The following is a 24313-nucleotide window of genomic DNA, read 5'->3' as shown; positions in this document are numbered from 1 at the left end:
GTGTTATAATGACATTTTTTATTTTTATTTTTACTTTGTTGCCCCCAAGTCCCTGACTGCTGCCTACCTCACGTTATGCTTGTTTTCACTGTGTGGCCCAGCTTTGAGCTTTATCTAAAAATGTCTGTTTCATACTGCACATGCACTCTGTTGCCCCATTCATTGGTGGTGTCCTCTAGTGGCCACTCAGAGTATGGTTTCTCCATAAGAATTAAGGTAGCTGTGGTATACATACGCCGTACAAATCAGCTATTTTCAGAAGAAAGTCTGTCCAACTTAGAACAGGACTGCATAGTGGAGATTGTTGAATTGGAGATGAATATAGGAACAGGTAGAGTAGCATTCAAGGGGCTGGGAGCAAGTAGAGTTAAAGTGTTACTAAACCCAGGACCCTGCATTCACTATATCTGGTCTCCCACAGTATATGGAACATGGGAATGCAATTAGTTTAGTAAATATAAACGGCTAAATACCTTTTCTCATCAGCAGTATATAGCAGTCTTATGTCTTCTATCAGTGGCTGGTTAAAGCTTGTACGAGAAGTTTTGATTCTCCTCTGGCTGTCCTATGAGGCTGCATGATCCCTGACCTTCTGTCTGGACAGTGCCGATTGGCTCTTTGCAGATCACATGCATCCTCCCAAAAACAAAAACAAACTCTCTAGCAATACACATCAAACTGAGCATGTGCAGAGTGCCTCAAAGGTTCTGTACTATCCAAAGATGGAATGGGGACAGTAAAAAAAGAGAGGATCAGAGAAGACAAAATCCATCTTTTTACACAATGCGGAGGATTAAACCCTTAGGTTCCACAATGAGTATACAAAGCATGCTTTACTGCGTATACATGCTGATTTTACTATTGTGATTTTAGTAACACTTTAAGTCGAAAAGTCATATTGTACAGTTCCATAGTTGGTCCACAACATAGGTCAACTTTGGTGTAGTATGTGTAGTAGCCTATTCCAACCAATCAAAATGAATCTGACTGCAGTAAACTGAAATCTGATTGCTGTTGGTTACTTTTCTTTACGCAATTACCGTAGTCTTTGTTTTCATTCTCCATGATCGTTGCTTTTTGTTATGAAAAAAATATCCTTTATGTCTGTATGTTCAGGAAAGCTAACGTGCATTACTGCCTATCTTGTGTGTCACTGGAAGTGTGTGTCTTGCAGTTTGCAGCCAGGCAGTCTAATGGAGAAGATTCAAGCAATTGCTCAGAATGTTTCTGACATTGCAGTCAAAGTGGATCAGATCCTGCGGAACAGCCTCCTAAGAGGAAAAGGTGAGACTGAGTACTACTAGATAACCTAATTGAGATCACGGTGGTTCATTTTCTAAAGGAGTAGGGATTTTCTCTTAGCAAAATTACTTCTTGCTTGGCTTATTGTTTAAAGTAAACCTGTATTTATTTCAATACTTCAGTCATATACATAATAGATTGGCGTTTTTTTTAATTCCTGTACACAAGATTGGAAAAAAGAGGATCACTTTATTTACAACGCTAAATGAAACTATACCTAAACCCTAATTAGCAATGCAAACAACTAAATTCATTTGTTAATGAAAGTCATGGGCCATGCATGGCTCTGCAGCTCTTTATTCTACGTCAAAGCAGTGTGCAATACAGAAACTGAGGTCCGTGCAATAGTTTGATCACACCTACCTGTTAGCACACTGCCAACCAGCAGTCCACAGGCTCTAGGCTGACAGTTCTTTTCTTGCAAAGAAGTGATGAGCTTGGGTTCAGCCTTGGGCTTCCAAACCCATGTTATTCAGAACCCAGGAGTTGGATATCATTGCTGTGGTGGGAGATTTATGTGCACAAAGGGACAGGGATGCTTGTGATGTCATTGATCTAATTTGGGTATATGGCAAAATTATGTTTATGTCATTGACCCAGTATGGGCACATGACCATATTAGGTCAATATCATTGATCCAGTATGGGCAACATGGCCATATTAGATTAATTTCTTTGACCTAGTATGGGCACATGGCCATATTAAGCCATATTATGTCATTGCCCTAATATGGCCATATGACAATATTAGGTCAATTTAATTGACCCAATATGGGCACATGGCCACATTAGGTCAATGCCATTGACCTAAAATGGCCCCATGGCAATATTAGATCAATGTCATTGACAAAATATGGGCACATGGCCATATTAGGTCAATGTCATTGACCTAAAATAGCCCCATGGCAATATTAGGTCAATGTTGTTGACTTAATATTGCCACATGGCCTATTAGATTATTAACGGGCATCCCCACCCTGCAGCTGCACATATACAAAGGGATTCTCCAGAACTTCCATCAGCAGCTCAATGTTCCAGCTTGACAGCTAAGTTCCAGCTTCGCACTGAACCCGATTTGGACCAAATTGAAGATCATTCCTACTGCAGAGGCACAGGCTTTGTCAATGTTGCCAACCTAGGACAGGAACAATGGGTCAAAAATGCAGAACTAAATGCTTGCAGAGATAGAACAACTCCATTAAAATTATTAACAAAGAGTAGGCTACCAGTATTTTGATTACATTTTTTTTAGATTACTTACACATTACATTCATTTTGCAAAAAGGAAATGATTTTCCCTTTTAATAAAATAACAGCAACACCGCTATAAAACCACATTTCTGGTTTGTGAACATTGTTATTTGTAAGTTAATTTATTTTTAGAGCTGAAGTACTAATCACATGGGTGGTTTAGATACACATTTGTCCCAAGACCAGCAAATAGATTTCACAGTTATATAGTTGACCAGGCCTGGGATAAAGGTGAAGCCACACTGGGGCTTCATGATATTTCATTCATTGTTCTAGACCTCTGTTCTCCTCTTATTCTTACAATCCTTTTGAGTGTAGACAGTTGGGAATTGCTCTGATTTGAGGACTCACACTGGCTGAATTTTACTTTATGACCTCTAGAACTTAGCTTCAGCTCATATCAGAGTTCTGGTGGCCAAGGATAACATAAGCTACGAGCAGCTGCTCCCAGCTAAGTGCCTCGTTATAGTGGCAATCTCCGTTGAATAAATGTGTTTTATGACTAATCTGTTAGTTTTATGTTTAGAATCAGTTGGGGGAATATAGTGTATGTCTTGGAGTGTAATGACATTGCTGTAACATGTGTTGTGCTAGTAAATATTTGTTTTTAGTGCTTGAAGGTCAGAGGGATCTTTGTGACATCCCAAGAGACCCTAGATACCCAGACTGCTCTGGAAAAGTGGAGGTATGTTTGTTTTTTTCTTTAGTTCTATATCTGGTTCAATAATATGCCATCAAATCACTAAGGAGCCCCCATTCACATTGTGCATATAAAGCATTTGTGCATTATTTTATTTTACATTTTTTCAGGTACTTGTATAGCGCAGTCAATTTACACAGCGCTTTACATATACATTGTACATTCACATCAGTTCCTACCCTCAAGGAGCTTACAACTTAAGGTCCCTAACTCACATTCATACATATACTAGGGCCAATTTAGATAGGAACTGATAAACCTATTAGCATCTCTTTAGAGTGTGGAAACCAGAGTACCCAGCGGAGTCCCACGCAGGCACTGGTAGAACAGGAAAACCCCAGGCAGATAGTGTCATGGTTGGGATTTGAACCAGGGACCCTTCTTTCTGCTTGGTGAAAGTGCTAACCACTACACCATTGTGCTGCCCCAATTTTGACCGCATTCTTATAATAAGTATGCTGCACCGCTTTGTTAAAATGCATTGCAGTGTTTGCTTTTTTTTTTACTTGTATGTGATTCTTATATGCTGCATAAAATGCAACATGTCCTATATTGATTCAGATAACACCAACTCAGTGTGTTTGTGTAAAGTGAGCCATAGGACATAAGGAAAAATTCCTTGTTCTAGATATAAATATATATATTTATATATCATGTTTCACAGCACAAAGATTTAGATTTAGATTTTTCTTCAGCCACTCTTGTGATTCACACAAGTTATATAACATCGGCCTTATTATACAACCTTCCTGTCTCATTACATGTACCAGTATTTTAAAATACTTTTAATGATATATGCATTATTGTATAACTGAGTTCAGGACAGGGCCAAAATAAAAGCAGCAGAGATGTCCTCCACCTTAGCTACGGCAGTGGTAGGGGTGTATCTGGGAACAAGGGACATTTTTCCTGGAGTTTGGCTGTCATGACAGCTGGGCAATGGTATGTGCATCAAAGGTGCTGAAAGAGGCCATGTTCTGGGACGTGCCACCCCTGCCCCTGTCTCGCTCCATTTTCTCACTCTCCCCTCTCTCCCTTCCCTCCCTATTTTTACTGATGCACACGGAGGTAACCATGTACTGCTTGAACTCCTTGTCTCCCCTATTGGGCCCATTTTTCCACATGCCTGGGTTCCCCCCCCCCTTTTTTTTTTTTTTTTTTTTTTTTTCCCTGTCAGCCCCACGCGTTATGCTTCTACCTGGTCTCTCAGACGACCTGCTGACTCTTGCTCTGGAACGTACACCCACTGCAACCTGCTGCACTGTCTGCTCTGCAGTTTGTTATAATTGCGCCCATGTTTGTGTTGTTTCCCTGGCCAGCAGTCACTACCGCGGCTGCGGCGAGTGACAGTTTTTTTGTTTTGCCCCGCTGGTCCAGAGTAGGCATTGTTATGAATGTTTTACTGGTTCTATGTGTTTTATATTATGTTATTTACAGCTGTAATTTTATTGCAAATGTGTTCTTGTATTTGTTGCTGCCAGCCATGGAGGATCCGGAGGTTGCCCAGGCGCCCTGCATGCCCGAACTTTCTGGGCCGGGGGCCTACACTAGTCTAATCTGTGCCGACATGTTCCATGGCTGCGCTTAAATTTGTAACCTGGAATGTCAGGGGCCTTGGCGCTAAACCCAAGAGATTAGCCGTCCTTACTCACCTCAAACGCCTGAAAGTGGACATCTCGATCCTCGTCGAGACTCACCTTACAGGCCAGTCCCAAAGGGCGCTTAGAAAACCTTGGGTCGGCTGGATGTACAGCGCCCCTCACACTTCCCATTCCCGAGGTGTAGCCATTTTAATTGCTAAAACTGTGCAGTTCCAGTTACATGACCTATGCTCAGACCCTCACGGTAGATTCCTATTTTTACATGCCACTGTGAGCGGCCTGACGATGCTTATTATGGCGTTTTACATACCACCACCTTTCCAGTTTCAGGCCCTGCACGAAGGTCTTAATTTTATGACCAAATTCCCTACAGTCCCGGTAATCTGGATAGGTGATTTCAACATGACCATCAACCCCGGTCTCGACCGACTTGGCGCACCTGACCGCACGTCTTCCCCCCCTCATACCACTAGATTCGGCAGATTCGCAGCTGAACTGGCCATGACAGACTCCTGGAGACATAAGCATCCAACAACACAGGCCTTCTCTTGCTTCACCCCCGCCCGCCGAGCTATGTCTCGTATAGACATGGCCCTGCTCTCTCCCTCCCTGCTTCCCGAATTATTGGAGGTCGGCTTTGACGCCAGGGTGCTGTCGGACCACTCCCCATACTGGTTGACGCTGAGACTGCCTGCGACTGTCCCCCCCCGTGTGTGGAGACTGAACCCCTTCTGGCTTACGGTTATCCCAGATCTGGAGGACCTACAGAGGGAACTAGTTTTTTTTCTCCGTTCAAACGCGGGATCTGCGTCCCCTGGGTCAATATGGGAATCATTTAAGCTTCATGCTAGGCTGCTCCTGATCACCCGTATTAACAGGTACAAGGCTAATTCTAGACAGGCACTGACACAGGCTGAGGAGCGCCTACAATCCCTTGAGCAACTGTTTGTGACGGACCCTTCCCTGGAACATGCCACCCAGCTCCGCCTCCAGTCCCGACTGACTGATCACCTTCATTATGAGAAAGCGAAGCAGGGCCTTTTCTTTAGTAGACAGCGTGTGTTTGAACACGGCGAGCGGGCGGGCAAACTGCTAGCTTATATGGCCCGGCTTGACCATAGCCCTCCGGTGGTGGTTCAGCTCCGTGGCGCCGCCGACGACTTGATCTCCGACCCTGACCTGATTCTACGTGAGTTCAGAATGTTCTACTCCAATCTATATACCTCCACAACCAGACACACACACGCTGCCCTCACCCAATTCCTTCACTCCATAGATTTCCCCTCTATCAGCCCAGAGCAGAGAACCCTCCTGGAAGCCCCCATCTCCCCTGACTGTATTGCCGAGGCACTTGCCTCCCTCCCATCCTCCAAGGCGCCTGGCTCGGACGGGCTGCCCCTGGAATTTTATTCTCATTTTCAAGACACGCTAATCCCAGAACTGCACACGTTATACACCCATATGTTTGACACAATGTCCCTTCCCGCCTCCATGGGGGAGGCCCTTGTTGTCCTCATACCCAAGCCCGGTAAGGACCCCTACTACCCAGAGTCGTACCGCCCGATTTCCCTCCTACAGCTGGATGTAAAAATCCTGGCTAAAATTCTGGCCCTGCGACTCAATAAAGTTGTCCTCAGCCTTATACATCCAGATCAAACGGGGTTCATGCCTAATAAAAATACTGCCTTCAATCTCCGCAGACTCTTTATGAATCTGCAGGCCACCCACGATAACATCGGCTCCCGGGTAGTCGTGAGTCTGGATGCCGCGAAGGCGTTTGACTCCGTTGAATGGAGTTACCTATGGGAATGCCTGACTAACTTTGGCTTTGGCCCTAATTTTATTAAGTGGATTCAGCTTTTATATAGCGCTCCCACTGCCCGGATCCAGGTTAATGGCAGGATCTCGGATCCTTTCCCTCTGTCTAGGGGTACTCGCCAGGGTTGCCCGTTGTCCCCCCTCCTGTATGCCCTCGCGGTTGAGCCGCTGGCCATTGCCATTCGTGCTCACCCGCAAATTAAGGGCCTGCGTTCGGGCCTTTTGACAGAAACCCTCAGTTTATACGCTGACGATATGTTATTATACCTCGAAGACTCGGGTCCCTCTTTGCAAGCAGCCCTGCGATTGATAGAGCAGTTTGGGGAATACTCTGGATTACGTATTAACTGGTCCAAGTCCCAGATCCTCCCTTTAGACTTGGGTGCCCCGTCCGCTGATCAGGCGGCAATGCCCTTGGTCAGGGCAAGTCAGGTGAAATATTTGGGAGTGCAATGTTCACGATTGCTGACTGACTACACCCTTTTAAATGTGGAACCCTTATTCACCCTGCTCAAGCAAAAAACCCAGATTTGGTCCCGTCTCCCCCTTGGGGTGATGGGCCGTGTAAACTTGGTCAAAATGATTCTCCTCCCCAAGCTGCTCTATGTGTTTTGGCATGCTCCCCTGCGCATCCCTCTCAGAACCTTCAAATCCTTGGAGGCCATCTTAAACACGTTTGTTTGGGGTTCGTCTCGACACAAGCTCTCATGGAGTGTTCTGAAATGTCCTACCCACCTGGGCGGCACCGCCCTACCAGACCTGCACTATTATTATCTGGCCGCTCAACTGTCCCATTTCTACTATTTCAATCAGATTGACAAAGATCGCTATGCCTCACTGGTATGCTCCCCACACTACACTCTGGTCGTACACCCGCTCCGTCTCCTTATGCGTGGCTCCGGGGGACCTTCCGTCCCGATGAGAGACATGTTGTCCCACCACTGTTTGATTTGGCAGCAGGCCACGTCCATTACTGGGGCCCCTAGGTTTCACTCCCACACCCCCCTTTGGGACAATCCCCTACTTCCCGAACTCTCTACGATCCCCGACCGCTCTGTGTGGCTAGCCGGGGGCGTTATCTTTCTGTCCCAGGTTATTACCAATGGCTCTGTCAGACCCTTCCAGGCCCTCAGAAATGACTTCAACCTCCCTAATAGAATGTTTTTTAGGTATCTTCAACTCCGCCATGCCCTTAGCTCTCAGTTTGGCTCCCATATCCCCAGGCTTGAAACACCTCCGATAGCAACAGCCGTGCTAGGTGATGACCCTAAGAAACTGATTTCTTTTTTTTACACCAACCTGCTCACGCCTGGGGCGACTGCCCGCGCCTACCGACTTAAGGCTAGATGGGAGGCCGACGTGGGGGTTATCGAGGACGCGGACTGGGAAACTGCACTTGACACCCCTAAGCTGGTCTCCCCGAAACTTTCTGACAGACTTACACACCTCTACATGCTACATAGGTCATACCTGACTCCTGGGCGGCTGTCCAAGTTTAGACCTGGCTATGATCCAGCATGTCCTAAATGTGGTGATCCTCAGGCCACGTTCTACCATCTCCTTTGGTCCTGTCCTGAGTTGCAGGTTTACTGGAAGCAAATTGTTGACTTCCTTCATGACCAAATGGGCTCCCCTCTGACGCTATGCCCCCGCCAATGTTTGCTGGGGATTCTCCTCGTATCCGAGGAGGCAAGGATCCCGACTGTTTTTCTACAGGAGACCCTATACCTAGCCAGACTGCAGATAGCCCGCACCTGGTTGCGCTCTGCGCCCCCCACCGCCCGACAATGGAAGGCGGCTGTCAATGCCACTCTCCCCTATAAAAAACTGCTGTATATGCATAGAGGCTGCCCGAGCAAGTTTGCCAAGCTGTGGGATAAATGGATGGGGGATTCAGATACATGTACCGACTAGTGTAGTCTGTGGTCTGTACGCCTCTTTACACCTATCCGGGTTCGGCCCGGCGAGTCCGGCTGTCACCGTGGTTGTAGTTGGGCTCCCCGCCCTCATAATAATGATTTCCTGCTCCTCTCTGCAAATTACTTTGAGTAGAATGTATTATGGCTCGGCATATGATTCCCAACCTCTGAGTTCCTCTTTTCCCCCCATATCCGAACACACTATATTGCCCCTTGTTTTTTTATGTAACGTGCAATCTGTAAACAAAGAACCCCCCCCTCCTTGTGTTTTTCAGCCTGTGGTATTGTTAGCAGCTGTTTTATATCCGTATATTTGGTGTATGTTGCACCCCATATGTGTTACTGTTATCCTATGTATTTTGTATGCTCAATAAACGTTCTTTTTTTAAAAAAAAAAGGTGCTGAAAGAGGCTCCTGTGCGAATTAGACCCGCCGACAGGGTTTGCAGGCTTTATTCATAAATACTATGTTTGTATACTGTCTTTATTATCTGTATATAAAAATTGTATTTTTGTTGTGCAGCATTAAAAAAAAAGTCTAGTTTGTAAAAAAGCTTGACCACATTTTGTAGCAGAACTATAGCTTTAGTACCTATATAAGGGACACATGGCAGAATACAAATTGCACTTGTGATGAATTATAAACTATCTTAGTTCCCAAATAGAAGAACAAATTAAAATGTATAATGTTAATGGGAATGTTTCTCTGTTTTACAATGATCATTCTGACTAAATTCTAATGGCTTAAGCACACCACAACAAACCAACCACACTTGTCACCATCAGAGTAGACTTTCGTTGATCAAAAGGTGGTAACCCTAAAGTAAAGAGCACCCATCATTTCTGCATGGTCCTGGCTAATGTACATGCAGACGTGCAAGCATATTTTGTCTCAACTCAGGGAGGGGTATACTTTGGCCTCTCTACCATGGATGCCAGAGGACCTTGTCCTGGCATGGACTTGGGTGTTATATTGGCCTAGAGTTTAAGAGCTTTATATAGTATAGCTACAATTGTGATAATATCTGTGTTTCAGTGGATGCGGTCTCGCTGGACATCAGACCCGTGTTACGCCTTCTATGGAGTGGATGGGACAGAGTGCTCCTTCCTAATGTATCTTAGTGAGGTGGAATGGTTCTGCCCAGTGCTACCCTGGAGGAATCAGTCTCTTGGTTCCTTTTACAAACCCCATCCTAAAAAGCAGGTATGTTATAAGACTGTTCATGAAAAGAGTCTTGGAAGAAACCCCATTGTAAGCCCAACTAAACATAATTTTCCTAAATGTTTACTTTTATGAAGTCTGCCATGGATTCCTTGTTCTTTTCCTCCAGTAAGTTTGAGTTACCCAATGATCCTGCCAGCAGCCTTTGCTTCCTGAATCATCATGACATTGAAAATTAGAGGGTGGGATGGCTTACGCATACTACTACTTTATTGGGAACTACTTTACAATATGAGCAGGTTATCTAGCAACACAGAGGATGCTTTGCCAAATTTGATAGGGTTTGGGGAGGCTGGCTTGGCATTCCTGGTTTTGCTTCGGTTGACCTAGTCATGAACAGAATATTGGGGTAGCTTGACATTTGCAATATTGTTTTTATATTAACACTCTGTGGGACCATTCTCGTACCTGCTCTTTATGGCCCACTAGTGGGGCCCTCGGATTTAACAGTAAAGGGCTCGGATTTGCCTCAGGCTATATAGTTCTGGACATTGTAATTGTATTAGTCTACTTTTCTATGACTTGATGACTGGATGCTATGTTTTGAGAATTTATGGAAACTGTATACTTGCAAATGTTCAATAAAGGTTCTTTCTGAAAAAAAAGAAAGAGAAAATCAGAGGGTGCTTATGAGTTTACCATTTTCATTACTTTCTGTGCTTCCTCAACAGTCAGCGTTCTGTACATTATAGTATTGTGCCTGCAATCACACCTCCCAGCCTGCCCCAGCTGTGGATTGACAGTAGCTCCTGTAAAAAATATCACTGTCGATATAGCAAGATTCTGTGGAGGGGTCGAGTCACCAGAATGGGGTGTGCATCTCCACCACCATCCCATGGAGTTAGTGTGAGAGAAGGGTACTTATTGGTTTTATGGCCATGAATAAAACAGAAAAACCTTCAGAAAAAGGTGTAGAGGAGAATGCTTTAGGTTTAGAGCAGGGGTCTCCAAACTTTCTAAAGGCCAGTTTAGTGTCCTTCAGACTTTAGGGCAGGTAGACTGTGGCCAGTGGAATAGAAAATGCTCCAGCATCAGTGGAATGTCAAAGTGGAAAGGCAATGTCTCAGGCTTGGTGGTCAGTGGGAGTAAAAAATTATATAGTTCCTGTGGTCATTAGGAGGGGGAATAGTGGCTCAACATTGGTATTAGTGGAAGGAATAGTGTCCCACTGTTTGTTTCAGTAGGAATAATGCCCCATCATTGGTGTCAGTAGGAGGAATAGTACCCGAAGGGTCAGAGAAGAGCAAGAAAAGGGCTGTATCCATCCCCTGGGCCACAGTTTGGAGACCAGTGGTTTGGAGCATTATTTCAGTTTTAGTGTCTTAGCAATGTTGATGTGTAGTTGTAGTGTATGGTTGACTATCATTTCAAGACTTTACAGATACTTTAACTCCCACAGAACAACTGTGCAATGTAAAGTTAAAGCATATCAACACTTTTTACGCAGTTACAGCAACAGTTTTTTTCCTTTTGGACTAAAAGTTATGCATAAGTCTTGGTTCACATCTGTGCGTGCTGTATGTAGGGCAACCCATTCATTTCAGAGGGCTGCCCTACCCATAAGAAACACAGGAAAATAAGTCTCCAGGCCTTTTTTAAAAGTTGAGCTATACTGAACTGCAAAAATGCATGTAGTTGCTGATGCATGGGGGTGCGTCTAATAAAGTGCAGCGTGTTTCTCTGCCCATTGGGAAAACGCAAGATTTTGCACTCAAAAAAAAAAAAGTAAAGATGTAACCCAAGCTAAATTAATAAAAGCTGACCATTAGAAGTTCCCATGTCAGTGGTAAATGGTTGATCTCAACACTCTAAGTGCCATTTTAGCAGAATGACTTGGTTTGTTGAAGGAAGCTGAAAAATAACAGACTTGCTGGCTGGATCACCAGGTGAAAATAAAGTAAAAATAATCCTAAAAAAAGAAAACAAATGCAGCCACCAGATCTATGAATTGGTAAGCTACATTATGTAACATTTTTGTTTTTGAGTTTAGTTATACTTTAAGCTTCAAGACCCAAGTATGTATCATCATTAAGCAGTGTGTTAAGTATATTACGCCGCGACCATGGAAACCTTTTCATTTAGTTCTCATTAATGGCATGTCCTCAAAGGCCTCCTACACCTCAGTAAAACAGCCCATTAAACAGTTGTAACAGTCAAAGTCAATGTTCCTTCTAAGCATCTACAAATGAAAGACGCAGAAATTCATTTTATGTCTTTAGTTATTGTAGCGACAGTATACAAATGTCAAATGACTTCTTCTTGGTATAGATGCTGATCCATAGACTACTACATCATTATTATACTATATTACACAGAAAGTAAAGCATTGCTTGTGTAGTTGTTGACTTATTTTTTAGATTAAAATAAATATATTGCCAAAGCCAAAATGTTCAAAGCTTTGCAACTTGCTAAGGAGATATTTAATCCTCACCTCTACCTCTACCTGCACCACTGGTTGCTGCTGTATTGCAGAGGAACCACAGCTTGAAGAGTGTTGGTGTAGTACGGAAAAAAAAAATGTGCTTGAAACCTTTTCCTTTTGAACCTGACACTTGGTGATGTCAAATTCCAGGGCCATCTCTGTGCTCAGTGGTTTCCACTGCTAGCCCCTGTGTCAATACTGTGTCTTGACATTAGGCACAAGCAGGAGGAACCACTGCGCATATCAGAGGACCGGGAAACCAATACTCCCAGAAATGTCAGATTCAACGATTCTTTAAGTGGCAATTACTATGCAATACAGTAGTGATCATCATCAGCAAAGGCAGCAGGACGGGTAATAAAAATCTTCTTTGTAGGTGGCATATTATTGACTGCTTTGATTTTAGCAACTTAGTCACTTTAAAAATAAAGAGTTGAAGTAGCCTTGTTCCCTTTAAGCTCTGTAATCTCTGATCTTTTATTCAGTTTAATTCAGAGCCAGGGCTATTCACAATGTAGCAGTAAGCAAGCTTGATTAAAACCTGGAGAAATAGCTTTATTTTTGCCACTTGCTAGCTGCAATTGGTAAATATATAATAGTCACATACAGTGTTTCATACTTACTTGCCAAAAATATGTTCGAACATTGTATTTTTTAGTCCTTAAAAGAAAAGTATGTTTTTTTTTAACCCATCATACTTACCTAGGTGGATGCAGCATCGGTCCCCCGCCACCTCTGCATTGAGAACATCATCGACGGCTTGGTTATCTCAGCTCCCTGAGCAGAGAGCTGCTGCCTGTCAGTCAGCAGCTCTCCGCTCTGCACCCTCCCCCAAACTGAGCTGTAGCTGATAGGCATCAGTTCAGGCACCCGATGGATCCAGACTTTATTGTCGGGATGACGCGGTGCCTGGACTGATTCCAGTGACGTCAGCACAGAGCAGACTTCAGACCGCTCTCTGCTGAAAACATTGCACTCCTGTGACCCTTATGCCATGTACACACGTAGCGGACTATCCGACGGACTTAGTCTGGCGGACTTCCCGCCAGACTGTCCGTCCGGCTTTCCGAACGGGCTACTTGCCCACACACGGCACCTTTTCAGCGGACTAATACGGCGTACTAAGTCCGCCGTACTATCCACCCTACTTTTGAAATGAACGGACTTGCCCATACACGCTAAGGAAAGTCCGCTCATTTCGAGCGGGTCTCCAGGTAGGCGGGGCCCACGACGGAGACGTCACGGACCCCGCCACCTGGTATGGACTTAAAGGGGAACCCCAACGCCGAAAAAAATCGACGTGGGGGTTCCCCCCAGGTCCACAGCAGACCCTTGTCCGAGCACGCATCCCGGCCGGCCAGGAAAGGGGGGGACGAGCGAGCGGCCCTCCCTCCTGAGCCGTACCAGGCCGCGTGCCCTCAACATGGGAAGTGCCTTGGGGAAGGGGGGGCCATGCGCCCCCCCACCCCAAAGCACCTTGTCCCCATGTTGATGAGGACAAGGGCCTCTTCCCGACAACCCTGGCCGTTGGTTGTCGGGGCCTGCGGGCGGGGGGCTTATCGGAATCCGGGAGCCCCCTTTAATAATAATACCAGCCCCCCACCCTATGTGAATGAGTATGGGGTACAATGTACCCCTACCCATTCACCTGTGAAAAAAAGTACAAAAAAAAACACAACACAGGGTAAAAATAGTTTATTGCACAGCTCCGGGGGTCTTCCGTCTTCGGGGGTCTTCTCGCCGGACTCCTCCAATATCGTCTGCTAGCTCTTTTGCTAGCGGAGGAGCCCGGCTTTCTTCCTCGCCGCCGGCCTCTTCTTCCGACTTCAGGGGTCTTGTCCTCCTCTTCGGTTCTTCTGCCGGGCCACCGCATCTTCTTATAGCTCTTTGACAGGCGGTGGCCCGGTCTTCTGAGTCCGGCGAGAAGACCCCGGAAGACAGAAGACCCCCGGAGCTGTGCAATAAACAATTTTTACCCTGTGTTGTGTTTTTTTTGTACTTTTTTTCACAGGGGAATGGGTAGGGGTACATTGTACCCCATACTCATTCACATAGGGAGGGGGGCCGGTATCCGGGACCCCCTTATTAAAGGGGGCTCCCGGATTCCGATAAGCCCCCCACCCGCAGACCCCGACAACCAATGGCCAGGGTTGTCGGGAAGAGGCCCTTGTCCTCATCAACATGGGGACAAGGTGCTTTGGGGTGTAGGGGCTGCGCGGCCCCCCCTTCCCCAAGGCACCCCCCCATGTTGAGGGCACACGGCCTGGTACGGCTCAGGAGGGGGGGGGGGCGCTCGCTCGTCCCCCCCTTTCCTGGCCGGCCGGGTAGCGTGCTCGGACAAGGGTCTGATGTGGGCCTGGGGGGAACCCCCACGCCGATTTTTTCGGCGTTGGGGTTCCCCTTTAAGTCCATACCAGGTGGCGGGGCCAGCGACGTCTCCTTCGGAAGGCCCCGCTTACCTGGAGACCCGCTCATTTCTCCGGGTGGGAAAAGTCAGTTCATTTCAAAAGTACGGCGGACTGGCATACGCAGGGCCGGATTGTCCGCCGAAATGCGAGTCCGGCGGGAAGATTGGAGTGCAAAACTACTTTCTAAGTCCGCCGTACTTTCGGGTCAAAAGAGTCTGCCGGAGGCTACACACGGGGGGATTGTCCGGCGGACTTGAGTTTGCCGGACTTTTCCACCCGATTGTTTGATCGTGTGTACGCGGCATTAGGAGAAGCCCAGCCAAACGAGCTCAGGCTGGACTTCTCCTTTAACATGATAATGGAAGACAATTAAGCACAAACACTGTACAATCCCTTTAAATGGAAAATGTGTGTGAGGCGAATAGATGGCATGAGGACAAGGAAATCTATAAAAAAAAAAAAAGTTCATTAAATGGGCTGGCAAGTTTTAGCTGGTTCATATAGTACAAAGGAAAACCTGCACCGCATTTGCATCATTGATCCTGTTAGTTCAGAATGCTAAAAATAGTTTATTTATGCAGGGCTATGAAAGATTTTTTTATCAGACAGATAAGTGTTTGGAAAATCAGCACACTCGGTTACACCAAACAGAAAATTCTCAATGCATCTCTTGAGCCGGAGTTTGCATTTGACACATATAGGCTTTACTTACAGATCATTTACTATGCACATTTATGAAAGCCATTGCTAAGTTCTCATTCTATAAATGCTAGTTGCCTGACTGTAATAATGACCCTCTTTCAATACCTTGACTCACTAACCTAGAATAAGTATGCCAATAAGGACTGCTGACTATACTCTGATTTTTCTCATCTGAATACTTATTAATGTTGAAGGGTCATCATAATAGCCAGGCATTTTCAGAAGCCAATGATAAAAGCCTTAATATTTATCCTAGGAAAGCTTTGTGTTAAGACTTTGGTTCACTCTATAAAGCCCAGCTCCCTTCCCAGGAGGACTCCATCCACTTTTGAAGCTCCTGACAGCAGAACATTATGAATTGTAGTTTATTTTATTACCTTGTTCTAGTGACTTTAGCTCTTTATGTGATGTGTGAAGTACTCTTCTCCCCCCTCTAATCATCTCCCAACAATGTGCAGTCCTGGACAATGCAGAGACGTCATCTCAGAATTTGAGGTCCACTTTCCCTGAAAAAAAAAACATAAATCATTACTACAGAAGATATTTTGTAGTTTGATGTTTTTAAGAATGACCCTTCTGTTTTGAGATTTTCAATACTATCATGCTGCCGCGTACACACGACCAGACTTTCCAGCAGACTACGTCCGACGGGATCAGTCCATCGTACAATCCGATCGTGTGTGGGCTAATCCGATCATTTTTCATTATAAAAATCTGATGGACCTAGAAATAGAACATGTTTCAAATCTGTCTGACGGACTCAATTCCTAATCGGGAAAACTGTTCGCCTGTATGCTGGTCCGACGGACCAAATACGACGCAAGGGTAGCTATTGGCTACTGGCTATTGAACCTCCATTTTTAGTCCCGTCTTATGTTATCACATTCAAAACGAATGGACTTTCGAACAGACTTAGTCCGTTCGTGTGTAGCCAAGTCCGTTAGTTCGGAAGTCCATCAGAACTCTGCTGAAAAATCCATTGAGAAGACCGTCGGACCTAGTCTGCCGGAAAGTCCGGTCGTGTGTACGTGACATTAGAAAATCACACATTGCTTCCATTTGACATATGACCAGTGACATACTATGACATATGATATACAACCTGGGGAACTTCTTTACACTCCATGAGGGTCTATATACTGTATGAAAAATTTGCTTTTCAAATTTCTCGGCAATCACGTGAAAGTCAGAAACAGTACCCGTATTATTTGTAATATGTGTGAAATGTCAGTTTCTACTTTTTGCCTTTTGCACAGCTATTATAACGTTCCCTAACATTTAATCATAAGAGAAAAAAAATGCTGAACCTCCCAAACAGGGAATGAACCTGCAGCTCATAATTATTATACAATGTGCAAAGATCTCATATTATTTCCCCTTCTGGTCAAATATACTTAGCCTTTAGCCCCATACACACTATCAGTTTTTCTGCTGATCTTTTCCTTCAGATTTACCAAAACCATATAATATGAGGTCAAACCTTAGGAGTTTCCATTTGTATGCAATCAGGCAGGCCCTTAGCTATACGTTTTTTTTTAAATCTGAAGGAAAAAAATCAGCAGAAAATCTGATATTGTGTATGGGGCTTTAGTGTTAGCCTTTTTTCTCTGTTGGTTGAATGTTCTTTAAAGTTATTGTAAACCTCAGACATAAAATATAAACAAAGCCTATCCTTTTATACTGTGTATGTGCTCTACCCAAAGCACTGAGTGTGATTTCTCTCTGCTGCCTGTCTCCTCCCTCTGCTATCAACACTTCTGACAGGTTTTCCCCACAGCAAGAGATAAAAAGGTGAGGGAAAGAGAGGTTAAGCACACAGCCTGTGATTCATATCCTTAGCTCTGCATGTTCTCTGTATACTGTAAGAACTGGGGAAAAATTCTTTGATCTGTCTGTTTTTGGAACGATCTACAGAAGAGATGAATGCACATTATTAATTAAGGTATGTATATAGCACCGTCAATTTACGCAGCGCTTTACATATACATTGTACATTCACATTGGTCCCTACCCTCAAGGAGCTTACAGTCTAAGGTCCCTAAATTACATTCATATACTAGGGCTAATTTAGACAGAAGCCAATTAACCTACCAGCATGTCTTTGGAGTGTGGGAGGGAACCCACGCAGGCACAGGGAAAACATGCAAACTCCAGGCAGGTAGTGTTGTGGTTGGGATTCGAACCAGCGACCCTTTTTACTGCTAGGGGAAGAGTGCTACCCACTACACCACTGTGCACATAAACAGGAAAAACGTATATAGGAGGTTGTGCTTAATCTCTGTGTATTACCTGATGCTAATTACTTCACTGGGTATATGTGAGGGGTTTTAACCACTTTAAGGGTCCTTTCACGCCGGACGGATCCTGATGATCCGCCCCGTAAAAATCCACTTGTTCAGCAGGGATCGCTCCGTCGATCCCCGCTGAGCAGGAAGATGACAGGTTCGTCTCTGCACACTGTGTAGGGACGGACCTGTCAGAATGCTGCTGTCAGAGCACCACAGAGTCCGTCATCATCCTCAGACGGATGGAAAAGTAGGTTTTTCCTCCATCACACTTTTTCGGATCGGAGTGGGTCGGATGTCAGCGGACATTTCACCGCTGACATCCGACGCTCCATAGAGGTCTATGGAGCATCCGTTCAGGTCCGCCTAAAAAACTGACAGGTGGACCTGAATGGATCGTTCGTGTGAAAGAGGCCTTACACTTCTTGACAAATGTTCTTAATTAAGCCTTTTAGGATCAAATTTTAGAGTAACTGACATTTTGCACATATTACAAACATTGCGGGTATTATTTGTGACTTTTGTGTAAATGCTAAAACACTGGCAAAGCAAATTATTATTTTTTTAAATACATCTTTATTAGGGATTGTCAAACTTCTGTGCATACATCACGATAAGTATGCATATAAAGGGCAACTCAAAAGGTACAAAATGTCAGTAGAGTGTGGAATTGATATAGTTCACCTCGAGGGGATTATACAACAAATACTTTTCTTGCAAGTATAGACAGGAACATTTTTCTGACTGGCTCTTTTTATTTTGAATATATTATTTTACACTGAGCTGTTAGCAATAATGATGAAAGCAGACTGCTGGAACACTTAAATTTCTCAGATATGATGAGACAGTTGTATATTGTAGACTAATGTACTCTACCCATATTTTAAATTCTTTGGTCTGAAGGCAGCAAGCAGTCATGACCTATAAAGTACTGTGAATAAAACATCATTTTAACCCCTTGCCCTCGAATGACTACAATGGAAATTTGACTCTTCAAGTGTCCAAAATGCCACCATCAGCGTAGCACACTATAGCATTTATTATGAACGCATTCCCAATTCATGGCCTTCTGGCATCATGTTTGGTTTTATGTCACTCCTTTCTGGGCATTCTAAAGATCCTACTCCATACATAGCCCTTTTTAATTTTCTTCCTCTCGCTAGCCCTGATTCAGCCTCTGCCTCCACCAAGTTCAAGCTACTTTGTATTCTGGCAGCCAAGAAATGCGTCTTACGAAATTGGCTCCTCTCGGGCCAAGCGACCATTAAAGACCCAACAAAATATTACAAAATTCTATGATTATAGACAAAACTTAAGCCTCCACACATCAGGAAACCCATGCACAAACATTCTTCTCTATATCAACTCCTCTTCTAAAACATACCCTCTCACACCAGAAATCTTCAAAGACTCCTCGACCCCTTTAGCTTTTCTTATGCCATTGACTTAATTAGTTGCAACATTTGTGCACATCTCAGTGTTTGTCATTTGTTGTTTTTTATTAGGCTGCTTTTCGCACCGAACTCTCATCTCTTTTGGATCTAATGGGAACTGGAAAGGAGTCTCTTATATTCATGAAGAAGAGGCTAAGGAGGCTGGAGGCTCAGTGGCTGTTGGCTGCCCGGAGGTTGGAGGCCAAGATTCAGAGCACACCTAATGAGCAGAAACAGGTTTCAAGACTTCTTATTTCAGTTTATCATGCTATTGTCATGTCATTTGTTAAATTTGTTAAGTCTACCTGTCTTCAAGTCTTTCACTGACCTGTCCTTTACCAATTTTCCATATCCCTCCAGATCCTGGTCCACATTGGTTTTCTGACAGAGGAGTCTGGTGACGTGTTCAGTCCTAGGGTGCTGAAAGGTGGACCCCTGGGTGAGATGGTGCAGTGGGCAGATGTCCTTGCAGCTCTATATGTGTTGGGTCACAGTCTAAAAATAACAGTGTCTGTGAAAGAGCTCCAGAGGTGAGGATAGTGGCAGCACTGTTGACTTTGCTACATGATGAGGTTATAGAGGATTACTAGAGCTTGTACTACCCAATATGATGCTTGGGCTACTAATCGGTTCCTCTGTAGTAATAATGGTCATGGAGCCCTTCATACTTCATCAGCATCTTAGTAATAGCATTTAGAATAGATGACTGTTAAGCTGCCTACAGACTGCAGGTGGTGGTCGGGCGAGCATGTATGATCTGTCTTCCGAGTAAACTTTTTGTTGAAAACTTGCATATTGCACATGTGCATGTGTGACCAATGTTGGAAATTTGGAGAAATGCTTAGCACCAGCCTTACCATCTCAAGGGAAAACAATCATGATTGGTCAGGAAAATTGATTCTAGCCAGTCACTTTAACTCCCAAAAGCACCTAGCCAGGCTTGGTAAGAAGATGCTGGAAAGGGCATTTGGACAAAAAGTTCCCCAATGGAACTATAATTGGTCATTGGGAAACATTATTTTAAGTCTGAAGTTATAAGGCAAGAAAGTGATCCTTTGTAGCTCACCAGATCTGGGGGATTATTGTCTAGTCTAGAGGAAACGCTGTCTTGTTATATTAGGGATTTTTTAGAAAAGGATGAGTGGGGACTTTGGGACTTTAAAGGCACTGAGTGTAATCAAAGGTATAGAGAAAAGGGGGGGTATTTTTAAAATATAAATTTATTCAAAAATTGAAACTTGGAAACACATACATAATTAGAGAGTTAAAAACTTGACACAGACAAAATTTGGCATAGTCTCGGGATGCTACACCAGCTCATCACTATAGTGACTATATATATGTTAATTGATACTGTATTTGGTCTTTGAGAACCATCTATACAAAATTCGAATTGCACTATATTGAATTGTGATGTAATTGCTGATGTAGACCCATATTATGTGTGGATAATTTGTCTGTGTCAAGTTTTTAACTCTCTAATTATGTATGTGTTTCCAAGTTTCAATTTTTGAATAAATTTATATTTTAAAAATACCCCCCCTTTTCTCTATACCTTTGATTACACTCTGTGCCTTTAAAGTCCCAAAGTCCCCACTCATCCTTTTCAAAAAATTCATATTCATCAGGGATGATGGCACCCTCCTTATATTAAAAATAATTCTGAGATATCCACTACTAAGCCACTTAGTGCTTCTTGATATCTCTTTTTTCCTTAACCACTTTCAGACCGGACCAATTTGCTGGTCAAAGACTAGACCACTTTTTGCGATTCGGCACTGCATCGCTTTAACTGACAATTGCGCGATCGTGCGACATGGCTCCCAAACAAAATTGACGTCCTTTTTTCCCCACAAATAGAGCTTTCTTTTGGTGGTATTTGATCACCCCTGCGGTTTTTATTTTTTGCGCTATAAACAAAAATAGAGCGACAATTTTGAAAAAAACGCATTATTTTTTACTTTTTGTTATAATAAATATCCCCCAAAAATATATAAAAAAAACATTTTTTTCCCTCAGTTTAGGCCGATACGTATTCTTCTACATATTTTTGGTAAAAAAAAAAAATCGCAATAAGCGATTGATTGGTTTGCGCAAAAGTTATAGCGTTTACAAAATAGGGATAGTTTTATAGCATTTTTATTAATAATTTTTTATTATTTTTTTTTACTAGTAATGGCGGCGATCAGCGATTTTTATTGTGACTGCGACATTGTGGGGGACCCATCGGACATTTTTGACACATTTTTGGGACCATTGTCATTTATACAGTAATCACTGCTATATAAATGCAGTGATTCCTGTGTAAATGACACTGGCAGTGAAGGGGTTAACCAGGGGGTGGCAGTGTAGGGGTTAAGTGTTCCTAGGGGTGTGTTACTAACTGTGGGGGGGGTTGGGCTTTCATTTAGTGAACACTGATCTCTGCTCCAATCACATGGAGCAGAGATCAGCGTCACTAGTTGCTAGGCAGAATGGAGAAATGCTGTTTACTCTGCATTTCCTCCATTCGGCCGCTCCGTGAGACGATCGCGGGGATGCCCGCAGCGATCAAGTCCGCGGGTCCCGCGACCGGACTCACGGGGGTCCCGACCAGCGCGGGAGCGCGCCGCCGGCGGCGTGCTCCCGATGGCAGGGCAGCATTGAATATTGGACGTACCTGTACGCCAATATGCCTGCCCGTGCCATTCTGTCGACGTACATCGTCGTGCGCTGGTCGGGAAGTGGTTAAACTCTTATCTTGTTATATTAGGGATTGTAACGGATTATCATAATATCGATGACCCTGACATAAAATATGTGTATGGACATTAAGGTATTTTTATATTGCTTGTATTGTTCCTCTTAGTTTACTGTTATGTATGTAATTCTCAAAATAACCCAACAGTGTAGTTTTTATTACCTATGACCTATGACCCCAGACATTAATAAAATTAATAGTTGGACCCCATTTATCTTGTCTCCAGATTTTTAATGTCGTTTTGAGGTGCATTATGGGTAGGTTAAAGAACCAGTCATTGATGAGTATCAAATTTGATAGGCAAAGGGACAGTTCACATAACATTCTCTAGAATACAGCAACCTTCAATTATTTTGATTAGTTAAACTGTGGCTGTATGCATAGTAAGTTTAGTAATTATATGTATATGTTGGTATATCTAGGGGTCATGCTGTGCTAATGTAACAATTCCAGGTCTCTCAGTTTTTTAGGTGTCCCCCCAGGAAGAGGAAATTGTCCGCTAACAGAGCCTTTAAATTTCGATCTTATCTACACGGACTATCATGGCATGCAACAAATGAAGCAGCACATGGGCCTGTCATTCAGGAAATACAGGTGAGAGAAAGAATATAATTATTGAACACCAAGACAGATTTAAAAATACTCCCAGACTGTGTCAGAGACTGTCCCTGTTGACCTGTGACTTCTTGCTCACCTGTAATGGACACACCTGACTTCACTGCAGCCACTCTTAGCTCCCTTCAATCAATGGCAAGGATTTTTCCATTTTACTATAAAAGTAAACTTGCTGGAGACCTCATTGTGTAAAAACACAGGGGGAGAGTTACTAAAACTTGAGAGGGGAAAATCTAGTGCAGCTGTGCATAGAAACTAAGGATGATCTCAGGCGTGTTCGCAACCCGCATGTGCAGAGCCTGCCAGGAAGTCAGCACTGCACAATGCTAATCACAGGCCGTGAGACATTTCTCGCTCTCTGCAGCCGTGGATCGAAAAAGTATCTCCCTGCTTGCAATTAGCTTTGCACAGTGCCAACTTCCTGGGGGCTCTGCACGTGCAGGTTGCGAACATGCCTGAGCTCATCCTTAATAGAAACCAATCAGCTTCTAATGTCAGCTTGTTCAATTAAACTTTGACAAAAAACCTGGAAACTGATTGGTTACTATCAGAGCTACACCAGATTTCCCATGCTCTCCTTTTAGTAAACCCCCACAGAGATTTGTGACTCTTGCTGTAGCTCCACAGTTTTAGAAGATGAGTTTTCTCAGGTTTTACATGTACCATACCTTGGAATTGGTAGTGTCTTGTCATTCAGATGGTTGCATGTAACAAATGAATGTTTAATATAGAAATAAGGACTTAACAGAGTATTGGTTCTCTGTTGTCTACTATGGACCCTTCGATGTGGCTCCACTCAGAGGTCTAAACCAGAAGTCTACTAGTGATATAAAGTGGAAAACTCTTTTAATAAAAGATCCCTGCCCTCTAGTCCACACCGACATTTGGCCTTTACAGTGAGGGTCTACACCATGAACACCCCCCTCCTGCAGGTGCCGTCTGCGCGTGGTGGACACATTTGGGACAGAGCCGGCGTATAACCACGAAGAGTATGCCACGCTCCATGGCTACCGCACAAACTGGGGCTACTGGAACCTGCATCCCAAACAGTTCATGACAATGTTCCGTGAGTTTGGGAATAGAAATATGGGGGGGTGAATTGAACCCATCGAAGCATGCAACATGGCAAACATGTTTTTCAGTTTGTTGATTTGCACAGATAGCTTGATGTTTACATTATTGGTTTGCATTGTATTGTTTTTATTTGTACACGTTTTGTATAAAGCACGTTAGCAAGGTGATGTACCCTCAACTGTGTGATAGGCAATAGTGTTTAGTTTTTTATGTAATTGAAAGTGTCACCTATTGTTAGGGATATAAATATGCATAGTATAAAAACTAGTATAGTATAAAAACTAGTGGAAAAGAATTCCATTGTAAGCAATCAGATATCTGTTCTGGAAAACCTGTCAAAATCTGTTGATATAGGTAGCAAAAATAGGGAAACGCCATCCATATACTGCCAGTGTATTTGTGATCACAGGACAGTCTGCACACTGGTTTTGCTGAACTTTTGTGTACAATCCATAAAAAGGACCTAAACTCTGGTGGCTGTCTCCAAAAAGGCAAGCAAAAGAACTAGTCACTAGTATTGCCTATAGGCACTCTGCAGCTGATCTTTCCCCCAAGATTGACTATCCATACCTTGATCTGCACTCCCTGTGTGGAGGTGGCTACTATAGTAGAGAAAGGGTTTCCCTTTTTGATATCACAGTTGACCTCCCTGATGATTGATAATCTGATGACTAATGTTCAAGAAGCAGCAGAAGAGGTAAATGAAGCAGATTTACAGAATCCATAAAGCAAAAGCAGGGAACTGCATACAGTACAAGTTCTTAGGTACAGATTGCTCTCCAGCAATCAGCACATTAGTGACGTCACCAAATCCCACTTCAAA

General features: G+C 43.8%; 1 protein-coding gene across 4 annotated transcripts in view; it reads left to right on the top strand.

Annotated features, from left to right (window-relative positions):
• The window catches only part of MGAT5B (alpha-1,6-mannosylglycoprotein 6-beta-N-acetylglucosaminyltransferase B), a 301610-nt gene that overhangs the window by 182946 nt on the left and 94351 nt on the right, over positions 1 to 24313 (top strand). For 3 of the 4 annotated variants that reach the window (XM_077459275.1, XM_077459276.1, XM_077459278.1), the window contains exons 5-11: positions 1175 to 1284; positions 3164 to 3237; positions 9626 to 9793; positions 19134 to 19298; positions 19422 to 19591; positions 22255 to 22395; positions 23349 to 23482. In XM_077459275.1, coding sequence (XP_077315401.1) covers positions 1175 to 1284; positions 3164 to 3237; positions 9626 to 9793; positions 19134 to 19298; positions 19422 to 19591; positions 22255 to 22395; positions 23349 to 23482 — 962 coding nt within the window. The remainder of the gene's footprint in view (positions 1 to 1174; positions 1285 to 3163; positions 3238 to 9625; positions 9794 to 19133; positions 19299 to 19421; positions 19592 to 22254; positions 22396 to 23348; positions 23483 to 24313) is intronic. The other variant, XM_077459277.1, reaches the window with a different exon arrangement.

Source organism: Lithobates pipiens, unplaced genomic scaffold (genome assembly GCF_037356315.1).
Source record: "Lithobates pipiens isolate NorthernLeopardFrog02 unplaced genomic scaffold, aLitPip1_a1.2 Scaffold_28, whole genome shotgun sequence".
NCBI classification, from domain to species: Eukaryota; Metazoa; Chordata; class Amphibia; order Anura; family Ranidae; genus Lithobates; species Lithobates pipiens.
Note: the sequence above shows the minus strand (reverse complement) of the source record. Positions and strands in the feature narration are given on the sequence as shown.